This window comes from Carassius auratus, unplaced genomic scaffold (genome assembly GCF_003368295.1).
Source record: "Carassius auratus strain Wakin unplaced genomic scaffold, ASM336829v1 scaf_tig00215630, whole genome shotgun sequence".
NCBI classification, from domain to species: Eukaryota; Metazoa; Chordata; class Actinopteri; order Cypriniformes; family Cyprinidae; genus Carassius; species Carassius auratus.
Window position 1 is genome coordinate 559,313 of NW_020528171.1, and position 23,463 is coordinate 582,775.

General features: G+C 36.6%; 2 protein-coding genes across 2 annotated transcripts; one reads left to right on the plus strand and one right to left on the minus strand.

The window, feature by feature from the left end:
* Positions 1–1,204: 1,204 nt before the first annotated feature.
* Positions 1,205–9,081, minus strand: LOC113095181 (somatostatin receptor type 5). Its single transcript, XM_026260815.1, has 2 exons — positions 9,032–9,081; positions 1,205–2,650 (listed from the first exon to the last, which is right to left on the minus strand). The coding sequence occupies exon 2, from the start codon at positions 2,598–2,600 to the stop codon at positions 1,242–1,244; it is 1,359 nt and encodes a 452-aa protein (XP_026116600.1). The 5' UTR covers positions 2,601–2,650; positions 9,032–9,081; the 3' UTR covers positions 1,205–1,241.
* A 4,263-nt stretch (positions 9,082–13,344) lies between these two features.
* Positions 13,345–23,302, plus strand: LOC113095167 (cytohesin-4-like). Its single transcript, XM_026260801.1, has 13 exons — positions 13,345–13,484; positions 14,185–14,258; positions 17,455–17,519; positions 18,060–18,126; positions 19,190–19,308; positions 19,378–19,458; positions 19,537–19,649; positions 20,755–20,903; positions 21,445–21,556; positions 21,685–21,761; positions 21,833–21,904; positions 22,616–22,770; positions 22,859–23,302. Exons 1-13 carry the CDS (start codon positions 13,463–13,465, stop codon positions 22,938–22,940), a joined length of 1,188 nt encoding a protein of 395 aa, XP_026116586.1. The 5' UTR covers positions 13,345–13,462; the 3' UTR covers positions 22,941–23,302.
* The last annotated feature ends 161 nt before the right edge of the window (positions 23,303–23,463 follow it).

Sequence of the window (23,463 nt, forward strand, 5' to 3'; positions counted from 1 at the left end):
TTCAGGTGGTTATTTAGGTGTTCAGGTGGTTATTTAGGTGTTCAGGTGGCTGTCCAGGTGTTCATGTTGTTGTCTAGGTGTGCATGTGGTTTTCTAGGTGTTCATGTTGTTATCTAGGTGTTCAGGTGGTTGTCTAGGTGTTCATGTGGTTGTCTAGGTGTTCAGGTGGTTGTGTAGGTGTTCAGGTGGTTGTCTAGGTGTTCATGTGGTTGTATAGGTGTTCAGGTGGTTGTCTAGGTGTTCAGGTGGTTGTGTAGGTGTTCATGTGGTTGTATAGGTGTTCAGGTGGTTTTGTAGGTGTTTATGTGGTTGTCTAGGTGTTCAGGTGGTTGTGTAGGTGTTCAGGTGGTTGTCTAGGTGTTCATGTGGTTGTCTAGGTGTTCAGGTGGTTGTGTAGGTGTTCAGGTGGTTGTCTAGGTGTTCAGGTGGTTGTGTAGGTGTTCAGGTGGTTGTGTAGGTGTTCATGTGGTTGTATAGGTGTTCAGGTGGTTTTGTAGGTGTTCATGTGGTCGTCTAGGTGTTCAGGTGGTTGTCTAGGTGTTTAGGTGGTTGTCTAGGTGTTCATGTGGTTGTCTAGGTGTTCAGGTGGTTGTTTAGGTGTTCAGGGGGTTGTCTAGGTGTTCATGTGGTTGTCTAGCTGTTCGTGTGGTTGTCTAGGTGTTCATGTGGTTGTCTAGGTGTTCAGGTGGTTGTGTAGGTGTTCATGTGGTTGTCTATGTGTTCAGGTGTTTACTATAGGGAGTTGATATGTAGTTGTTAAGGTGGTTGCTATGGAGTTTCCATGTGATTTGGTTACTGGTTTTATAGGGTGGAGAGTAGTTTATAAAAATGAAAATTGCAAATGGAGTTGCTAAATGATGTGTAGGCATCTTAACTTTGTTGTTTCAGCCAGTAAAGTCTGAATTTGGCATCTGGAACTGCCTGACTCAAGAGATTCTTGTGAAAAAGAGAGAACAGTAATAACAGTAAAAATAAGCACACTTCTTAGCAAATTATCAGAATGATGAGAATTGCATGTAAAAGGGAGTGAAGAGGTTTGCTTTATGTCATGTAAATGATGATTAAGTCCTTACTCTGATTGTTGTAAATCACATTATTGGTGCTCATGTAAACACAGTCAGTGACATCAAAGATATCTAAATAAAGAATACGAGCAAATGTTGTGTTTTCTTGTGAGCTGAGTCAGTGTTGAATGGTCAGTATTGCCAAATTATCTGAATTTAATAGTCATAAATGAATATTCACATTACAAAGCTGATCTCCAGGACAGAGCGTCTGTCGTTACTATTCTCCGTCAGGTGTTTGTGTGTCTGCTGCTCTCCATTACGGACAGCTGGGGGGTCAGAGGTCAGGCTGATGGAGCGCTCAGATCGCCCATCCATTCCACCGGCCGCGTCTGCTATCCTGCTGTCCTCACGACATCCGTTCTGGAGTTTCCTCATCTCATGGTCGGAGATGTGTTCTTCTACTTCGGTCACCTTCAGATGTTCATTTGGATCCAGTTCTCTTTGAATCTCCTCTAGTGGTAACACAACCATTCCCATTATCTGCTGCTGATCCTGGTTTTCCACGCGCCTGGAGGATCTGCACAAGGCTTTCCTGAAACCTCTTTTGAAGTTATCTGAGAGAAAACCATACAGAATGGGATTTGCACAACTGTTGGCGTAAGAAAGAACAACGACGAAGTAATAGAGCCCTCTGAAATCTCCCGGCAGGAGAACCAGCAGATTCACGATGTTTAAGACATAGAACGGAAGCCAGCAGAAGACGAACACGGCCACGACGATCACCACCATTCGTGTGATCTTGCGCTCAGACTTCCGGCGGCGGATCGATGTGGCGCGGACTCTTCGTCCTGAGCTGCGCACCTTCACCACGATCAGCAGGTAGCAGAGACAGATGACCGCTAGAGGACCGAAGAACCCAACAGTCGCGGTATATACGATGAATGTTGCTTTCCAAACCTCCGCTGGCTCGGGCCACACGATGCTGCAGTTCCCATCGTCCTGCAGAACTCCAGCGAACACAACCACAGGCAAAACCACCACGAAAGAAATGCCCCATACAGTGGCATTCACCATCTTGGCCACACGCGGCTGGCGCCACCTAGAGGACTGGAGCGGATGCACCACAGCCAGATAGCGGTCGATGCTCATCACCGTCAGACAGAAGATGCTGGTGAACTGGTTAATGGCGTCTACGGTCATGACCAGGCGACACATCAGCGATCCGAAGGGCCATGAGAGCAGGCCGTTCTGAACAGCAAGGAATGGCAGTCCCAGCATGAAGAGCTCGTCTGCGATGGCCAGATTCAGGATGTAGATATTGGTCACCGATTCCGCCTGAGAATATCGCAGCACGATGTGGATGACCAGAGTGTTTCCGATCAGACCCATGATGCACACGACGATGTAGATGAGAGGGATGAGGATCCCGGCGACTCCTGGCGCGTAATCCAGAGTTCGGCTGTCGGTCAAGTTCTCCGTCTGAAGAAGATACGGTGGAGGGAAGGTTTGGTTGGGAATCATGGAGGAGGAGGCATTAGTCCACACTGGAGCTTCTGGTGTGGAGGGAGGTGAAAGACATTGATGTAGCTCCATCTGTATTAGAGAGATTGAGCCTTACAGTGATCAGCTGATGCCCATCTGACCTATGAGTGAGACAGAATACTGGTTACTCAAGGGGTCTATAAGGATAAACAGATTTAAAGAAATAATTACACACAAAAATTATCCTGTCATTACTTTCACTTTCACTTATATTTATCAATAAAAGATGCATATTAGTAGCTTAAAGGTATATATATATATATATATATATATATATATATATATATATATATATATATATATATATATATATATATATAGTAGTTGTGTTTGAAAGGATACTGACCCAGTTACAGGTTTTGTACCATTTTTCTCAGTGTATAGTTGCCCAAAATTAATCTTAAAAAAAGTAAAGTTTTATGTGATAACATATTGGTATCTGTATTTTAAAAAAAAAAAATATATATATATATAATAGCATGCTTCATTAAGTGATATATGCTATTCTTATGGAAGCTTGCTTCTGCCATAGAATACAAATTATTAGATAATTAGACACATTTATCTCACATTCCTCGTAATTGCAATTATATGTTATAAAGTCATAATTCTGTTAATTCTCAGAATTCATAAATCTTTTTACCCTCAGAACTGAGTCTCACAATTCTCTTGAAATTCTGAGTTTACATCACACAGTTTTTTTTTTTTTTTTTTTTCTGTTTCCATCATATAATAAAACGGATTTAGATTTTGCAATTATGAGGAAAATGTCTGAATTGTAAGATGTTAACAAGAGAAAAAAAACTGAATTGTAGGATAAAGTGTCACAAATAACTTTATTATTTAATTTTTTATGGCTTCCATACAATCTACTTTAACTCTAATCATGGGTCTTGTCATTTTCATAAAGAAAAATGAAGTTGATAATTAAAAATAGTGTGTATATTTTATTAAAGAAATTGTGTTTCGGTGTATAACATTTCACTAAGAGAACATTTCACTAATAAAACCAAGAGATATCTTTTTCAAAAAAATTTTTTTAAGGAAATGTAAGCAGTTTGAGGCTTGAATTGAAGAAACAAGTCTGTAACTATGGATCTTTTGCCATTCTGGTTAAGAACAATATGCATGTGAGTAAACAATGACAGAATGTTCATTTCTGAAAATGACTGAGTCAGACATGAACATGAAGCCTGTGTTTAGAATCATGTGAGGTACAGGGACTCGATCTTGGACCCCGACCGCGTGGGAAATGAGTGGCAGGGACAGAGAACGGTGCGTGATTATGTTTGTTCTGTCAGATAGCGTTGGCAGATGTTGTCTCTGCTAGAAGATTAATGTGGGATAATTAGTGCACTACAGCAGTGCATGACTTCAGCTAAAAAACACTTTATTAGGAGCACAGGAAGAAAGCACAGAGTCTCAGATTTAATATATAGATGAAGTCTAGATGCCATTGGCTGCTTCTAGCTCATCCTCCAGCTGAGTTACACCACTTATGATGCAGAAATCAAAGCACTGGATCATTATTTTGCCTGTTATTCTGGTCTGTTGTCATGCTGCGCTGCTTTTGGAGACACACTCATATGTCTCAATAAACAGCTCTGCTAGAAAAGTCTGAATGATCATTAATAATAGAAAACATGAGCTCAGTGACCAGCCCAGTGAAAGGCTCAGTCGTTTTGTGTTTTATTGGTCACTAGCTAGAATAAATATTTGTGTCACATTTATAGGCAAAAAAGCCAGTTGTCCATTCATTAGTAGTGACTTTTACACCAAGCAGTTTCGTGTTGGTCACAATAGTGGATTTGCATGACCAACTTGTATGCAAATTAGATATTTTCCCCAAACAAAACCATATGGAAGCCAATTTCTGCCAAGAAAGAAAATCATGCTTGGTAAGCCATAATTATGAGATACAAAGTCAAAAATATGAAAAAAAATAAATAAAAATAATTATGATCTAAACAGTCAAAATGACTTTAAAAGTCTAAATGATGATGTAATTATGAGACAAAAAAGTAAAAAAAATGTTTTTCTAAAAGCACAGTTACATCATAATTTCGATTTTTTTAAATCCATAAATAGACTGAACAAAATGATAAACTAACAATTGTTTTTGAGCTAAACTCAAAAATCTAAGACTTTTTCTATGTAAACAAAAAGCCTATTTCTCTCAAATATTGTTCAGAAATCTGTCTAAATCTGTGTTAGTGAGCACTTCTCCTTTGCTGAGATAATCCATGCACCTCACAGGTTTTTATTACTGGCCACAATAAAAGACCACTCTAAAATGTGGTTGGATGTGGATGGATTATCTCGGCAAAGGAGAAGTGCTCACTAACACAGATTTAGACAGACTCGTGAACAATATTTGAGAGAAATACGCCTTTTGTGTACTTAGAAAAAGTCTTAGATCTTAGAGTTCAGCTCATGAGAAATGGGGGCAAAAACAAAAGTGGTGCGTTTATAATTTTGTTCAATGTATAACTTGTGTCGTAATTTCGACTTTATCTCATAATTATGAATTTTTATCATAACTTTGACTATCAATTTAGATATTTTTAAACTCATAATTATAATGTCAATTTCAACTTTTGAATTAATAATTTATTTTTTTAAATTCCGCAATTTACTTAGTATGTCAATTTCCACCTTATCTCATGATGACTTAAACTGCATCACAAATTACGCACTATACATTATACACTTATGCACTATACACCCAATGTAGTGAATTAATTATATAAGGTTATTTTGTCATTCATAATCAGAGTCTGGTAGTCCCTCCCCCTTCGATATATAATTAAAGCTGTGACTTATCTGTGCTTATTGAAAGCAAGCAAGTTGACAAAAAGACTGAATCCAAGATTTGTTGGGAAGAACAGAATAGAAAGTGAATTTTTATCACAAGGCCAGGAGTAGACTGTGTTGCATGTGACCAGACTAATATGGTGGATGAGTAAATCATGATCACGATCAGGAACATGCATTAGGAAAGTAAGTAGAGTCCACTTTTATTTCTTGCTGATTTTGGTGCCTGACAAACAGAATGTAATCAGGGATTGCGTAAAGAACGGAGATCTTAATTATTCCTCCTGTGTGTTTTTGTGGCTCTTTCATGCGTCAGACTGTGTTTTCCTCTTTCTGCAGGTGAAAAAGTCACCCAGCTTCACCTCTTCCATCCATTATGATCTAAATGCTCTTTCCATAATTTACTCTGGAGTTCAATGCATTATGTTCTCTACTGACATTTACAACTAAAAGACACGCAAAGACGTCAAAGGTCTCGTCTGATGATGCGTTTTAGGATGATTACTGCAGACGCTCTGTCTCTCTCTCTCTCACACACACACACACACACATAAGAGCAACAACATGTAGTGTTTGTGTTCACAAAGAGCTGACGAAGGCACTAAACTATACTCAAGACGTGTCACTTATGTCGCTCAACATTTATGAGACAGTTGTTGTCAGATTTCATTAATGACTAAAGGGACTTTGACTACGCACACACCTTCATCATCATCATCATCATCATCATGTGTGCATGAATGTGAATCTTGGTGAATAAGATTTACAGGGCAACATAAACACTAAGATCCACACACACAGATATACACAACAGTGGATAACCATGAATTTTCAATATACATTACTGAATACTGAACACAGCTTTTGAAGATCATTTTATAGAGATTTTAAGACTTTTAATATTTTATATACTGTATATCATTTTATATAATTATAATTATATATATATATATATATATATATATATATATATATATATATATATATATATATATATATATATATATATATATAAATATTTATATATAAAATATTTTTTACTATACAGTATATTAGCATAGATTATATTTCAAAAACATTATAAAGATCTTTAAAATAGTTATTAATATAGAATTATTATTTTCCAGGTTTAGAAATCACCATTTAAAAATTATCTTAAAAATCCAAAAAACAAAACCCTCATGGCTGGTGTGTGTTTGACTAATCAGACATATTTTAGTTACTGACACACACACACACACACACACACACACACAAAATTCAGTACAGGCGAAAGGAAGGGCATCTTGTCACCATGAAAACAGCCTGTTCAGTGTCTGAATGACCATAAAAGAAAGACAAAAGAAGACACACACACACACACACACACACACACAAGGATTGTGTGAGTGAGATTAGACCTGTTCATTATCTGAACACAATGACTGTCGCTAAAACAGCTGAAGACTAAAGAGACGGGAGGCTTTACAGCGCAGCACAATCACAAATACTCACAGCAGGTGTGTGTGTGTGTGTGTGTGTGTGTTTCCCCGCTCCAGAGGGGTTTCTGCTGGTTCTGTGTGGTCTAGAGTACTCCAGATGTTTAAAGGGACACATTTTAGGTAAACTGTCTTGCTCCAAAATCAGCCATTGTTTCGTTTGCACTGGTCACATGTCCATTAGGCGGCATCTTTAGAGTTTAAATTAATGTTTTATTCATCAAGGATGCGTTAAACTGATCAAAAGTGACAGTCAAGACATTTATAATGTTACAGATGATTTCTATCTCAGATAAATGCTGTTCTATTGAACTTTCTGTTCATCTATTATTCCTGAAAACTGAAATATATCACAAGATCTGAGACCAGCTGCCTCAGTCCAGACAAAACCATCTAACAGAAGACATTAATGTAGAGACATGTAAATGAAGAGACTAACGAATCTCCCGGGGAAGGAAAGTCTAAAACATGTCTCACAGACTCATAAAGAGGAATAACTGGAAGAGACTCTGATCTGAAACACAGACGCTCATTACACGCTTTACTGTGTGCGTCTCTTAATGAGGACTTCTCACTTCTCCACACGGGAGAATCACTTTTCTGCCTGGATTTATAAGCATTTCATTAACCCTTTAGCGTTAAATGTCAATTCAACCCAGTTTCATATAGTGTCAAACAGCAGCTGACATTATTTCAGCGTGTGTGTGTAAAAGATAGTGTGAAATCAACACTAACTTCACTGTTCCTGCTCTTATTGAGACTGACGTCATTCTGAAGAAACACATGAAGCATTTATAGTCTTTCACTCTGACTTTCCTTCAGCTTGACGTCATCAATCGCTCTTATTGATCATCCAGCTCAATTTACAAAGACTTTTACCATCAGCTCATCACAGAGAAAATCATTTAATATCCCGATTCACTTAGAAATACGTCACATTAGAGGAGAAAAATGACCGTTTATTGTTAAAGCAATAGTCTAACCTAAAATGAAAATGAAAAGTTTCTTCGTTCTTCTGAACACAGAAAATGTTTTGAAGAATGTTAAATATTATCGTATTTTCCCCCGTACTATGGAAGTCAATGGCTACCAGTTACTGATATTCTTCAGAATCTCTTCTGTGCTCAGCAGCTAAAAAGGAAACTTGAGGGTTGGTTTAAAACGAATGCGTATATGTTTGTAATACAGAAGAATGACAGAAGCAGCACCAGAGGTTAAAGCAGCAGCTGATTGGATGATTGTCGCTGTCGCTCCTCCTCAATCGCTCAAAGTGAATCGAGCGGCTGCAGTGTGAACAGCTGTGCAGGTTAATGTGGATTAATGGCTCCTCTGGGAACAAAAGCTCCAGCCGTTCTGATCTCTGCCATTGAAAAAGCCTTTCACCAGAAACCATCACAAACAGCTGCGCGGCACACGGGTGAAATGTCAGTGCGTTCAACGACCATTCATCACGGTGTAATTATTATTAGTTCATCTGAGCACAAAACATCTTGTCTTCATATGAGAATTCAGTACATTTGGGAAGGAATTAAGTGCATCTACTGTATAATGGATAATATTCTGATTCTACATTCACATGCAGATGTGTTTGCTTCGTTTTTCACACATGCAAACAGAAAACCTAATTCTACCCAACTAAATGAATCCTCAAGATTTAACTCAATCTGTGACATGCTGTCGATTACCACTGTACAGTTCGCAGTAATAAACTCAACCTTCAAACACACCGTATTAACGTGAGAATACTGTTAGAAAATCACAAACTAACCTCATCTGCAATTCCTGTCATAACTAGTCAAATTTTGCATCAGAAGTTAATCTGGTTCGATAATTTAAAGCTTAAAGAGAAATATTAATTTAAGTGATGTAACAAAACATAAATGTATTTCTGCATCCTCTGGAATGCATTCCATTATAAGTGCATCACTTTAAACATTAATTTAAATTAATTTGCAAACGGAGGGTTGAGATGAATCATTGAGTCAAGAACGTTCCTATAAAACACAAGACTCTGTATGATCTCAGGACAGACAGAAGTTGACTGTCGGAAGTTCACTGATGTCATGTGATGACATCAAACAACAGCATCTCTCGATCACTTACACAAGATCATGCCTGCTTACAAACTCAGATCCCTCCAATTAATCATTTCAGGTTACAGTAAAATTTCAAAGTAATGTGGAAACTCACCGCTCATAAACTTCAAGTGTGTCCACCTGCGCGAGTGACTCTGAGGAAATGAGCCACCGCAGCATCAGCAGCACGAGAACACACAGCATCCCGTATCCAGGCAACCACAGCGATGATGCTCTGAGAGAGAGAGAGAGAGAGACCTCTCATAGATGTGGGCGCGTGTCAGGTCAGATGGTCCTGGTCTGAGATGGTTTGACTCTCATGTCTTTCATTAAAAATATAAGTAAAATATAAGTAAATGAGAATCTTGGTTCAGGTTCCAAAACCACAGAAAGCCAGTCACAAGTACCTACATAACATTTCAATTAAACCTCTCAGTGGTTAAAAGTGCACAGAGAAATCATATTGATGATGTTAGAAACACATGCAATCACTGTAAAACTCACCGAACCCTCATATAATCAATGTTTATGTTCATTAGTGATCCATGTCTTCATAATAACATTGACTCCAGAAGTGACTCATTTTGGATGACAGAATATTGTTTATAAAATGACATAGATTAATTAATCTGACAGAAACAGTACTATTGATCAGGGTCTCATAGAACAAATAGTTAATGCTGAACTTACATGAACTGAAAATGAATGATAAATGAATTCAGTTTAGATTCACTTCAGTGTTGTTATTGTTTATTAAAACTAAAACAGTTTTTTGTTAATCTAAATAAATTTGAAATTAACTCAAATGTACCTATTAGATTTGATTTGGCAACTGAATAAAATAAAATATATGTTTAAATGAATAAGTACTAAAATTATTATAACTGGAATTAAAAAAATATATAAACAGAAGAAAAAAAACGAATTAAATGTCAAAAGCACATAAACATATTACTAAAACTTAAACTAAAAATAAAAGGAAAGAAAAAAAAACTTAATTACTAAAGTTGAAATATAAATAAATTAAACTGAAATATTTAAAAGACAAATTGTCAAAAAAGTGGGTAACTAAAATTTAAAAAGAAAACCAAAACTATAAAATAAAAATAAGCAATTAATAAATACTATAATATTACATAAACAAAAATACACAAAAAAACTGTTGTTTATACAGTTTCTTTATTTTGTGTACTTTTTTGAGCCATCGCATTTTTATTGTAATCTTTATTTTCTCTTATTTTTTCAAAACTATGGAAGAGCATCTGCTCAATAGATGCACCTCGTTGTTTCGTCAATAAAGCACATTAAGACACAGACAGACAGAGATGATTTGTTCAGTCGGTTAACTCTTCCTCAGTCATAAGAAAACAATCTTAATATGACACCAAAAATATCCTCGACATGTTCTGGACATGCTCTTACTATAGAGTCTTTCTTATAAAAAATTCTAGAAAAAACTGTCTTTATCTCCTCATTAACTCTATTTTGGATATTTTTCCAAAGTCCTGAGTCCACTCTTTTAAAAGTTTTTAATGACATTTTAACAACGATAGGCGCTGATGACACCATGGCATTAGTGCTACTAGACTTGAGTTAAGCTTTTGACTTCATAAGATTATCTTATCTCGGCTAGAACAATTGATTGGTATCTCAGGTATGGTACAGAAAAACGTCTGTTAGATTAGGTACTCATCTATCTTCTGCGACTCACCTCAGCTGTGGGGTACCCCAGGGATCGATTCTGGCACCCCTACTATTTTCATTGTACATGCTTCCTTTGGGATCAGTTATGAGTAGATTTGGTGTGTCGTACCATTGTTACATGGACGATAATCAACTCTACATACCTATAAAACATAACAATAACACTACATATGAGAGACTACAAGACTGTCTTCACGAACTCAATCTATGGCTCACAAACAACTTCCTGCTGCTTAATGTCGATAAAACCCAAATCATCCAATTTGGTCCAAATGAGCTGTTTGACAGACACTGTACTGACCTTGGTACACTCACACCACAACTCACTTCTGAAGTTAAAAACTTAGGTTTTTATCTGGACAGTAGTCTTCAACTGACCAAGCAAATTAACGCCACAGTTAGAGCCAGTTTTTATCATTTACGACGGTTAGCCAAAGTCAAGCCTTTTTTAAACTCTTCTTTAACAGCTCTACTGATGCATCTCACCAGGGTTTGGATTAAAGAAAGTACTAGAACACAAATACTTCTGACTGACAGGTTACTGATGTGGTTTGAGAAGCTAAGGCATTGACTCCAGCACTAAATCAGCCTGATGCTTGTGCCAAGACAAACGAGCGCTTATTTAACTCAAAATAGATATTCTAATGAATCCGAAGGCGCTGTTTTTTACTATTTTAATCTGAACACATTTGCATCTATGAACCGTTGCTGTGGTGACGCTGTGAGGAAACCAGCTCTCAAGAATTGTGTTTGTTTTGGGCTGTTCGTGTCACACCATTTAATAAACTATTAAACCTGACACAGAGCACTCATCTTCATCACGTGTCACATCACTGTATGAAAGATCATCTGATGAAGACAATGTTTGTCAACATTCTTCAAAATATAAATTATATTCAGCAAAAGAAAGAGACTCATACAGGTTTGGGTGAGTAAATGATGACAGAACGTTCTAGCTCTAGATGCAGATCTTCACCCTATATTGTTTTTTAAGTATCTTATGCATTTCACAGAAACTGTTCATTCTGAGATATTGAAATATTGATGTTTCTACCACGAAGACCATACATTATTCATGGATTTATTTGTTTCAATAAACCCATCACTTCATCACTTTCTTTTCTTTGCAGCTGAAATCTTCAGATAATTAATAAACATATAAAGGGAGACATAAAGATGTGTCATCTTAAAAAAAAAATAAAAAAAATAAAAAAAAACATTAACATGCACATCATCAAAGCTTCTTTGCACCTTCACTGAAATTAGGTTTAGAGGCAATTTCCACTCTGAAATTGCTAGTAAATTAATTTAATGAATTGCAATTAATTAAACAAAGAAACAGCAAGTAGCATATTGAATTAAACACAACATTTTCAAGTAGAAAGGCTGAAATACAATTTTCTGACTGTGTAGAGTTTCTAATCAAGAACAGTTTTTTGCTCTTGAGCTGGTTCTTTGCAGACTGAGGAGGTCTGGATGTTTTACTTGAGGTGTTTTAGATCGGTGTTGTTAAACATCTCTGTGCTTTAGATCTATGGATGGTTCATTCCTACAGTTCGGTAGATTTTATGTCCCCATGCAACAATACAAGTCAGATCAGATGCAGAGATGACCCTGTTTAAAACTATCATGATTAGTACTTAAGAATAACCAGAATTGAAAAAGAAACTTTCTGAAGCACTTGACACTCAGTTTTGTAAACGTCACTTTTTTTTTGAATGAGCTGTTTTGACTAATAGTGTAGACATGTACTTGTAAATTCTTTTTTAGCAGAAATATTTTTTTTCTGAAGTGTATATGTTTAATATATAAAACCATTAATTGAGTTTTGTCGACTCTATGATATTTGATGATATTCTTGTCCTTTAAATCTGAAGCGTGTGCTGTAAGTCACATGACCTGATAGAAGTGACATCATTTCCTTGGAGGCAAAATGAATCCAGGAACAAATGAAATCTTAGTCATAAAGGTTTCTCTCTTTTCCTCATTTTTAGAAATCGTATCTATTAGAGTAAAACTCAACTTGTCCACCCTGTTGAGTCAGATTATAATGAAAAATGAAAATGTTATGAATCTATTAAAGTTCTCTCTATATCTTCTGCTAGCCATCAGTGGGCTTCAGTGGTTTAGCGTCCACCCTGTTACGCAGTGTAGAAATGTCCTGTAACAGGGTGGACAGACTCAAATATCTGCTCAGGATTATTGGGTTATTGTTACAGTTTGAGCTCTGAGCTCCAGCAGTGTGTTTTCTGATGGACACACATTTTTAACACTAAAGAATAATTGATTTAAAAAAAAAAAATGTTTTCACCATATCTTTTCAGACCAAAATCCACCAGAACACAGAACACAGAAGATTTTCTTTGTTCTTTCTTAAAAATGGTTTATTATTATTTTATTTTTTCAAAAACAAAATGATAGAGATGAACTGGAACTGACAGTATCAGCAAGAGACAGATAGAAAAAACTGCATATACACATACATACACATACATGTGAAAACACGTACATTATCATCCGGTTTATTTGATAAGTTAATAAAAGGGACAGCTGATAGATGGTTAGTGTGAGCACAGTCATCTGAAGCTGTTTGTGAGTGTGTGTCCATCACCAGCAGATGGCATGATCAGATCAGCTGTGTGTGTGTGTGTGTGTGTGTGTGTGTGTGCGTGTGTGTGTGAAGTCCTCCTGCGGAAACACTCCACTTCTGGTGTGAAACAGAGTTTGTAGGGCAGGGCAGCGCCTGATAGAGGAACTCACATCATCTGCAACCAACATGAAGAACGTCTGAGTCTAAACTCAAGCAGATCAGCATTACATCTACTTATATACATACATCACCATGACTGAGAGCTGTCACACAGGTAAGACATGTTTAACTTTAACTAACCTAAACTCTAATTCATCACTGTCTCTCCACTGCAGGACGTTCTTGCAGATGTTTATTGTTTATAACACCAGCAACACCAGAACGTGTGAAAGATCACATGATTAAAGTATACTGTATCATAACTCTGTTGAGTTTTGTTTTTTATATTAATTAGTATTTTTTTTAAGTAATGCTAATGTCTTTTTGAACTCTATTGAAGTGAAGTTTGACGTAACATAGCTGAAATATTATCTGACAGATGATCTGGTGTCAGCTTCTTTATTTCATATCATAGATCAGCTCATGTTTCTGTCCCCTGATCGCTGTGGTGTGTTTGGATGCTCTTATCTGAAGTGAAACACACACACACACACACACACACACACACACACACACAGAGGCCCCTCACACAGGAGCCATCAGCCCCCATGACAACAATTTCCTGTTTCATAAAGCAGAACAAGACTCACGCAGTGTGAAGCTTATTGTTCCAGTCTTCAGCTTTACTGTAGATTTCGGGAGGCTGATTTCAGACGACTCTTATCTGCTCAAATCAGTTTGAAACATTTATTTTGGTAACGTCACGTTGAATAGAAACTCATTGCAGTATGAGCTCATTATATAGAGCTGGAGACACAGTCATGTTTGATCAAACGTTCACTAGTGTGACTGTGTCATGTTTGCTGTTTTCTCAGATTTGACGGCGGAGGAAGAGATGGAGATCGAACGGCTGAAGATGCACAAGCAGATCCTGCTGGAGGACATTGAGGTAAATGAACAGCAGGTGCTGCTTCACACACACACACACACACACACACACACACACACACACACACACTAGGTCTCTCCCAGTTAACAGGGAATGTTTCTCAAAACTTTCACTAACGTTTTTTAATAGTTTCATACATTTTAGAGCAAAATATATTTATAGTGATTCGTATAGAACATTTTTAAAACTTTAATATTGGATATACTTTTGCATAACCTTGAGATAAAATGTTCATAAAACAATAAAATGTAATTTTGGTGTTATTTGTACTTGATGAGCATTCTAACAAACATTTGTGTAACCTTTAAATAACGTCATAATCATGACAAGAAAACGGGACATTTCAGTGTTTTAGAAACTTAAAAAAAAGTTTTTATATCTTAAATGACCTGGGGTCGATCATGTTCATATGGATGATCTTATCTTGATTGACGTGATTGTTTGCAGTCACAGTTTTTGCTATGTGTATAATAGACAGCCATGGGGATTTAAATATGTGTCTTTATCATCTGTAAAACATTAAATGAACTTTTTAAACTTTATAAACTGTCAGTTAATGTACATATGGCAGAAATGTATGGAAAAATCAATTAAAGATGTAATCAAACAGACGATGAAAACTAAGCTAAGAAATAATAATTAATTGGATCAGAAATAACTGCAGTCCAAGATTATAAGGTGCATTGTTTGAATGCTTGGCCAAAGAGATGCGTTTTTAATCTAGATTTAAACAGAGAGAGTGTGTTTGAGCCCTTAACATTATCAGGAAGGCTATTCCAGAGTTTGGGAGCCAAATGTGAGAAAGCTCTACCTCCTTTAGTGGACTTTCTTGACCTGGTAAGGACTCTAGCTGCTGCATTTTGGACTACCTGTAGCTTGTTTATTGAAGAAGCAGGACAACCACCTAGAAGTGCACTACAATAGTCCAGTCTAGAGGTCATGAATGCATGAACTAGCTTTTCTGCATCAGAAACAGATAACATGTTTCGTAGCTTGGTAATGTTTCTAAGATGGAAGAATGCTGTTTTGTATCATGGGAAATATGATTTTCTAAAGAACAGGTGCTGTCTAATATAACACCCAGATTGTAGAGGAAGTAACAGTACATCCCTTTAGATGCAAAATGTAATCCAAGAGTTTCTGTGTACTGTTTTTAGGTCCAATAAGTAATATCTCTGTCTTATCCGAATTTAATAGGAGAAAAGTATTGGTCATCCAAGCTTTTACATTTTTAACACACTCTGTTAGCTCAAAGTTTCATCTGGTCTCGTTGAGATATATAGCTGAGTATCATCAGGATAACAATGGAAACTAATTCCGTATTTTCTAATAATATTACCAAGGGGCAACATGTATATTGAAAATAGCAGAGGACCTACGAGAGAGCCTTGTGGCACTCCATATTTTACTGGTGATAAATGAGATGACTCCCCATTTAAGTAAACAAAATGGTAGCGATCGGACAGGTAGGATCTAAACCATCTTAGAGCCTGCCCTTGAATACCTGTATAGTTTTGTAATCTATCTATGAGTATGTCATGATCTATGGTGTCGAACGCAGCACTAAGATCAAGTAAGACTAGAAATGAGATGCAGCCTTGATCTGGTGGGGCCTGAAACTTCTTCTACAGATCTTTTTTGTTTAGTTTTTTTGCAGGAAGGAGCTCAATTGAGCAGACACAACTTTTTAAATTTTGTTTAGACATAAATAGAAGACTTGAAATGGGTCTGTAATTTGCCAGTTCACTAGAATCTAGTTGTGGTTTCTTAATAAGACGCTTAATAACCACCAGCTTAAATGGTTTTGGGACGTGAACTAAAGATAACGACGGGTTAATGATATTGAGAAGTGGTTCTTCGGTTACAGGTAACAACTCTTTGAGTAATTTAGTGGATGAATTATCTAATAAACATGTTGTTGTTTTAGATACAGTGAGAAGTTTATTTAGCTCTTCCTGTCCTATATTTGCAAAGCACTGCAGTTTATCTTTGGGTGCGATGGATGAAACTGAAGGGTTAGATGCTGTAGAATCTACATTCGCTATTGTATTTCTAATGTTATCTATTTTATAAGTGAAAAAAAATCATAAAGTCATTACTATTTAACGTTGGTGGAATATTTGAATCAGGTGGCGTCTGGTAATTTGTTAATTTAGCCACTGTGCTAAATAAAAACCTTGGATTGTTTTGGTTATTTTCTATGAGTTTGTGTATATGCTCTGCCCTAGCAGTTTTTGGAGCCTGTCTATAGCTGGACATACTGTTTTTCCATGCAATCCTAAAAACTTCCAAGTTAGTTTTTCTCCATTTGCGTTCAAGACTACGAGTTTCTCTCTTGAGAGAGTGAGTATTACTGTTATACCATGGTACAGTATGTTTTTCTCTAACCTTTTTCAATTTGATGGGTGCTACAGCTTCTAATATAAAAGAGAAAATAGTGCCCATGTTGTTAGTCATTTCATCTAGTTCAAATGTGTTTATGGTTACGCAGAGCAGTCGAGATACATCAGGCAGGTTATTTCTGAATCTATCTTTAGTGGCTGGAACAATAGTTCTTCCTGGACGATAACGCTGAGACATTTAGTTAATATCAGTGATGCGCGGCATGTATGATGCAAGGAAATGGTATGATATCTATATTGGTAAAATTGATTCCATGCGATATAATTAAATCTAGTGTATGATTAAAACGATGAGTGGGCCCGGTGATATTTTGCTTGACTCCAAAAGTATTTATAATGTCGGTAAACACAAGTCCTAATGCATTTTCTGTATTATCAACGTGAATATCAAAATCTCCCACGATTAGTGCCTTATCAATGGTAACCAATAGGTCTAAGAGGAAATCTGAAAATTATTTTAGAAACCTTCATATGACCCTGGTGGTGTATACACAGTAGCCAGAGCAAGAGATTCAATAGATCTGCCAGTGTAACATTAAGCAGAAGTATTTAGAATGAGTTACTGTAAATCCATGTCCTGTTTTCTGGGTAACATTGAGAATATCACTAAATATTGTTGCAACACCTCCTCCACGACCAGTTTGACGGGGCTCATGCTTATAACAGTAGTTCAGTGGAGTCCACTCATTTAGACCAATATAATCATTTGGTTTTAGCCAGGTTTCAGTCAAGCAGAGTACATCAAATCTGTGATCATTCCTCCGTTCTGAATCTTTAAAATACTTTTCTTACAGAAACTGAAGAACCAGATTGAAAACGTCATGGCAGATATTCAGGATTTCAAGTCAGCAGAAGACAAGTGAGTGAATGGATGAATGTTCATCCATCGTGTTTGTCTCATGATTGTCTGCTTACTGTAGTTCAGATGCAGAGGAAGCACAGAGAAACATGATCTCTAACTAACACTGCCTTCTTCTCCTCATACTGACTTACACAGCCACGGAGTTAGCAGTTCAAACCAATGCTATTCCCCTATTATTTATATACTACTATAGTTTTTATTTCCATTTTGATTTTTTTAAATATTTACATTTTTTATTTTAATATAAATTACATAATTAGTAATTGTATTTTTTTAAATGACAAAATATTGTTTTTTGTTAAAAAAAACATTGTACAGTTTGTTGTTTTTTGTTTTATTTTATTATTATTATTATTTTTTTAATATTACTATTTAGGCTAATTTATGCTTTTATTTTTATTTTATTTTGTAATTTTAGTTCAGTTTTATTATTTGTATTTATTTCCAGTTAGCTGTCAAGATAACTTTTCACATTTTTGTTCAGTTTTTCATCTAATATTTATATTTTATTTCATTATCTGCTTGTCTCTTCTGCAGTAAGACGCTCGAGAGGGAGAAACGCTTCTGTAGCGGCAAGAAGAAATTCAACATGGATCCTAAAAAGGTGAGATCTGGAGGATGATGATGATGATGATGTTCCAGTGTGAGATGAGGAGTGGAACGTTCACAGACGCTCACCTCCACACATTCGTCATACTGTAGGAGAGACCTTAGATTTGATACAGAGAGAGACATTCAGCCTCAAACTGCAGTATGTTCAGGTCTCTGAGTGTGTGTGTGTGTGTGTGTGTGAGAGAGAGAGAGAGACAGACGGAGTGACATGGAGGATCTGAACGCCCTCAGGTCAACACCTGAAATACTTTTGGTTTTCTTATTCTGAATCTTTGTGGTTTTGCTGCTGCACGTTAAACAGAGAGACCACCATGAGCTGCTGAAGACATGATGAGCTGAGAAGAGACGACAGAGAGAGAGAGAGAGAGAGACACGCGAATGTTTGATCTCTGTGAAGTTCAGAGACATACGTGTTACCACCACAAACACACTAAACAAATCCAACTACACAACACACAACACACACTAGTGTTCAAACGTTTGGTGGATGTAAGTCTCTCCTGCTCAACAAAGCTGCATTAGTTTGATAATTATTTTTGAAATATTATTACTATTTCAAACAGCTGTTCTCAATGTGAATCTGTGTTAAAGTGTAATGTATTTCTGTGATGCTCCGCTGTATTTTCAGCATCATTCCTCCAGTCTTCAGTGTCACATGATCTTCAGAAATCAGAATAATATGATGATTTACTGCTCAAGAAACATTTCTGATTATTATCGATGTTGAACACAGTTGTGCTGCTCAATATTTCTGTGGAAACTGATACATTAAATTTTTTTATCAGGATTCACAGATGAATACTGCCACTCTTGACATCTGATCTAACCTAATATTGTAGGTGACCAAAACATAACCAGAGTAATAGTCTGTCTGATTTAGCATCGAGGGTTTTAGTCTTTCTTTAGTCATTCTGCTGAAAAAAGGGAAGTGTGGGTTTGAAGGAAAATCTGTAAAACTGTGGAGGAACTGGTGTGGGGGAGCTGCTAAACTCAAACAAACATCTCTTCTGTGTTTGATCTGGTCACTGAATGGCTCAAACCGCTCTGTGTTTCAGGGAATCAAGTATCTGGTGGATAATGAGCTTCTGGACTGGAAACCAGAACGAGTGGCCGAGTTTCTGTATAAAGAGGAAGGACTGAATAAGACCGCCATCGGAGACTTCCTGGGAGAGAGGTGACATATCAACCATCAGATGTGTGTGTGTGTGTGTGTGTGTGGATCTGATCATGTCTGGTGTTTCAGGGAGGACATGCACCTGCAGATCCTCAAAGCGTTCGTGGAGCTGCACGAGTTTTCGGATCTGAACCTGGTCCAGGCGTTACGGTGAGAACACGAGCTCCTCTTCATCCTCAGACGAGCCGCTGAACTCGTCTTATTCCTGTTTGTCTGGTTCTTTCTCAGGCAGTTCTTGTGGAGTTTCCGTCTGCCGGGTGAAGCTCAGAAGATCGATCGCATGATGGAGGCCTTCGCCACGCGCTACTGTAACTGCAACGCCAACGTCTTCCAGTCCACAGGTTAAACTCACTCCTGCATGTGGGGTTAATATCTAATGGCCGATAAAATGCTGATTAACAGTTTATACATTCAAAAAATATTTCGGTCAAAATGTAAGATTTATGTATTTGCATTGCATGTTTAAATTTGAACACAAACAAATACAGTTAAAGTGATGCATATTTGTCAGTTACACATAAACAAGTTTTCCATACAGCAAAAAAAAAAAAAAATGTAAAAAAAATAAAAATAAAAATAAATATATATATATATATATATATATATATATATATATATATATATATATATATATATATATATATATATATATATAAATATATATATATCATTTTTCTTAATTAAAAAAAATGTAACATTATAATATATTAAAAAATATGCAAAAACAAAAATAATAATACAAATGAAATAAAAGGCCAAATAACATATTTGCTTAAAATGTTTATTTATATATTTTAAAATATATTTTGGTAAATGTGGGCTGAAACCAACTATATTTTGTATATTAAATATATATTTTTATATTTTATTGAGCATTACTGTTAACAACATATATTGGACATAAATTATATTTTGATATATTAATATTAATATTTTTTTTTTACTTCAAAATACATGTGCGTAAATATATTTTCTACAAATACATATTTTTTGCACATTTAAAAAAATATAAATTTTAAAAGTTAAAATATACAAATATATTTTGAACTATATAAAAATAAATTCACATTTGTCACATTAGAATATTCAGAAAATTAGATCCAAAAATTAATTCAGAAAATTTTATAATTCTGGAAAAAACTTAGTTCTGTTAACTGTTAACAACATATATTCGGCATATATTGTAAATATATTTTGGCCACAAAATTATATTTAGCTATATGGGTTATTGCTGTTTCTAAGGAATTCCATTGAAAATATTATTATGTAAATAAAATCTAATTAATGCAATAAGTTAATAAAATGACAAATAGACTGTACAGTATGCATCACAATATGCTTAATCTAAATGGATATTTTGTATGCACTTGAAATGCGTAAATATTCAATTTAAGCCTGATTTTGAGTGAATGACAAATAATTTGTTGTTATTATTGTGATGGTCAGACACGTGTTACATCCTGTCGTTTGCCATCATCATGCTGAACACGAGTCTGCACAATCCCAACGTGAAGGACAAGACCTCGCTCGAGAGATTCATCAGCATGAACCGCGGCATTAACAACGGACAAGACCTACCCAACGAGCTTCTGACGGTGAGCAGCCAATCACAATCAGCCTCGCTGGTCACATGACACATCCGGTTTCAGTTCGGAAAGACCTGTTCTGAAATAACGGCACAGGCTTGATCCAGATGCTCATCTTTCTTCTAATTTACAAACTCTATGCTACAGTATATAATAAATAAATAAAAGGTAATGTTATGTTCTAGCTAATTGCTGATATTAAGTGGCATTCATTTTACACACAGTATTGTCAGCATGGACAGTTTTGCTAATTCAAGTATATTTTATGTTTAACACATTCATTATTTATGCAGTTAGTGTAAATGCATTCATTGCATATCCGAGCTGCATTCAACACATCTAAATCCTGCTCTAAATGCAGTTTCTCTGCCACACATGCAGTGCAAAGTGGTAATACTGATTTAATTCGACTGGTGACAGTCCCATTGTGTCGTACTATTCTAATGTAGTTGCATTTATTGAATGAATATGTGCATTTCCATGAAAGATGATGTGTGCATGTGATAACAGGAAGGTCAGGGTTTCGATGTGTGCTTCTTTGCATCAACAGAACCTGTACCACAGCATACACAACGAACCCTTCAAAATCCCCGAGGATGATGGGAACGATCTGACGCACACCTTCTTCAACCCGGACCGAGAGGGATGGCTGCTCAAACTGGGTAAAACACCGCTCAGAGTCTGCACTGCGTATAACACAATCAGACAAGTCTATCAGTTGCATACTTTGTGTTCACTGTCCTCGTGTCAAGTAGATGCTCAGACTGTGTTATGTGTTATCTGTCGACAGGCGGCCGTGTGAAGACGTGGAAGAGACGCTGGTTCATCCTGACCGATAACTGTCTGTATTACTTTGAATACACCACGGTAAGAACAGCAGCCGTCTCTCTGAAAGCATGAAGCTGTGTAGATCAGGACTGATGTGTGTTTGTGTTCAGGACAAAGAGCCGCGAGGAATCATTCCTCTGGAGAACCTGTGTGTGAGGGAAGTCATGTTTCCACGCAAACCGGTGAGATGTGTTACTACCCTAAACTCTAGCAATGAGAACGCTGCTTTAAACAGTGGACACAAACCACACAGAATGAACTTACTTAGAAATATTAGTACCACTTTACAATAAACTCCCCTTAGTTGATGTTCTATACATTTGATATACATTTGCATTGCATTTATTAATCTGTTCATTGTTAGTTCATGTCAATTCAGAAACATTAAATATTATGCAACTTCTGATTTTAATAATGTGGAGATTATCATGAGGAAATGTTGACTGAGAAATATTTGCAGATGGAAACTTATTGCAAATAAATATAATACATTGAGTGATTTAACAGACTATAATTTAAATAAATACATTTATTAAATGTGTTGAATGTTGCACTGAATAAATAAAGGGAGAGTTAAATTTAGGCATTGAATAAATACAAGCCTCATGAAAATTCAGTATGAATAAATAAATTGGGTGTGAAATATATGCATGCATCATGAAAAAAAGTGAATGTGATGTACACCTTGAAAAGAAAACTCTATCACAGTATCACTAGCTAAAAAAAACAAAACAAAATTCAGTCTAATTAAAAGTTGACTATTTGAGCTAGTAGATGGTGAGAAACACAAACTCCAGACTCACTGCTGTTAGGATGCTCCCTAAGAAGACAGCTGTCTATGTAGAGAGTGATGTGGCTCACTGCTTGACCTGTGACCTTTGACCTGTGTGTAGTATTGTTTGGAGCTGTATAACCCCAACAGCCGGGGTCAGAAGATCAAGGCGTGTAAGACGGAGACGGACGGACGCGTGGTGGAAGGGAAGCATCAGTCGTACACCATCTGTGCTGCTTCAGCCGAGGAGCGAGACGAGTGGATCGAGTCCATCAGGTACGAACACACACACCTCTCCAGCGCCGTCTGAGCGCACCGGACTCGTCTGACACGTGTGTGTGTGTGTGTGTGTGTGTGTCCACAGGGCCAGCATTACTAAAGACCCCTTCTATGACCTGGTGTCCATCCGCAAGAAGAAAGTCATCAACAAAGTGCCTGAGAAATGAGCGGAGCGACTGCAAACAGACGGAGATCAGGAGATCAGCTCTGTGTCACACGAGTGTACGTCTGAGAAATGCATGAGCAGCTCGGCTCATCTGAAGAGAATTGACTGAGATCATATTTGAGACATTATCGAGATTTTTCAGACACTGGTGTGTTTTGTGGCAATGAATGTCCTCTGGAAGAGACGCTGGTGATCGATTCCCTTCACACAACACATTCTGGACAAACACTTTCACTTTGACTTCTCTAGCAAATGTTTTTCTTGTAAAATATTCTTGTAAATATTATAGATCATACAGTGTGAAAGAGTATAGGTGATGAATTGTAAAATAGATTATTTAAATAAAGTTATTATCTGAGACACATGATGATCGTCTTTTATGAAACGTCTGTGTTTGAGCTGAAACACACATCAGTGTCATCAGGACTCCAGACAAAACGTGACTTTTGAGCTGGTTTTGTTAAAAGAAGAAGTTCAGCGTCATTCACACACACACACACACACACACACACACACACACACAC

What these genes read in the sequence shown, in the direction of transcription:
- LOC113095181 (XM_026260815.1), bottom strand. Translation starts at nt 2,600, where the DNA reads ATGGAGCTACATCAATGTCTTTCACCTCCCTCCACACCAGAAGCTCCA.
- LOC113095167 (XM_026260801.1), top strand. Translation starts at nt 13,463, where the DNA reads ATGACTGAGAGCTGTCACACAG. An exon ending in TCCTGCTGGAGGACATTGAG is followed by an intron (nt 14,259 to 17,454) that starts GTAAATGAACAG and finishes CTTTTCTTACAG; the next exon opens with AAACTGAAGAACCAGATTGA. An exon ending in GGAGACTTCCTGGGAGAGAG is followed by an intron (nt 19,309 to 19,377) that starts GTGACATATCAA and finishes CTGGTGTTTCAG; the next exon opens with GGAGGACATGCACCTGCAGA.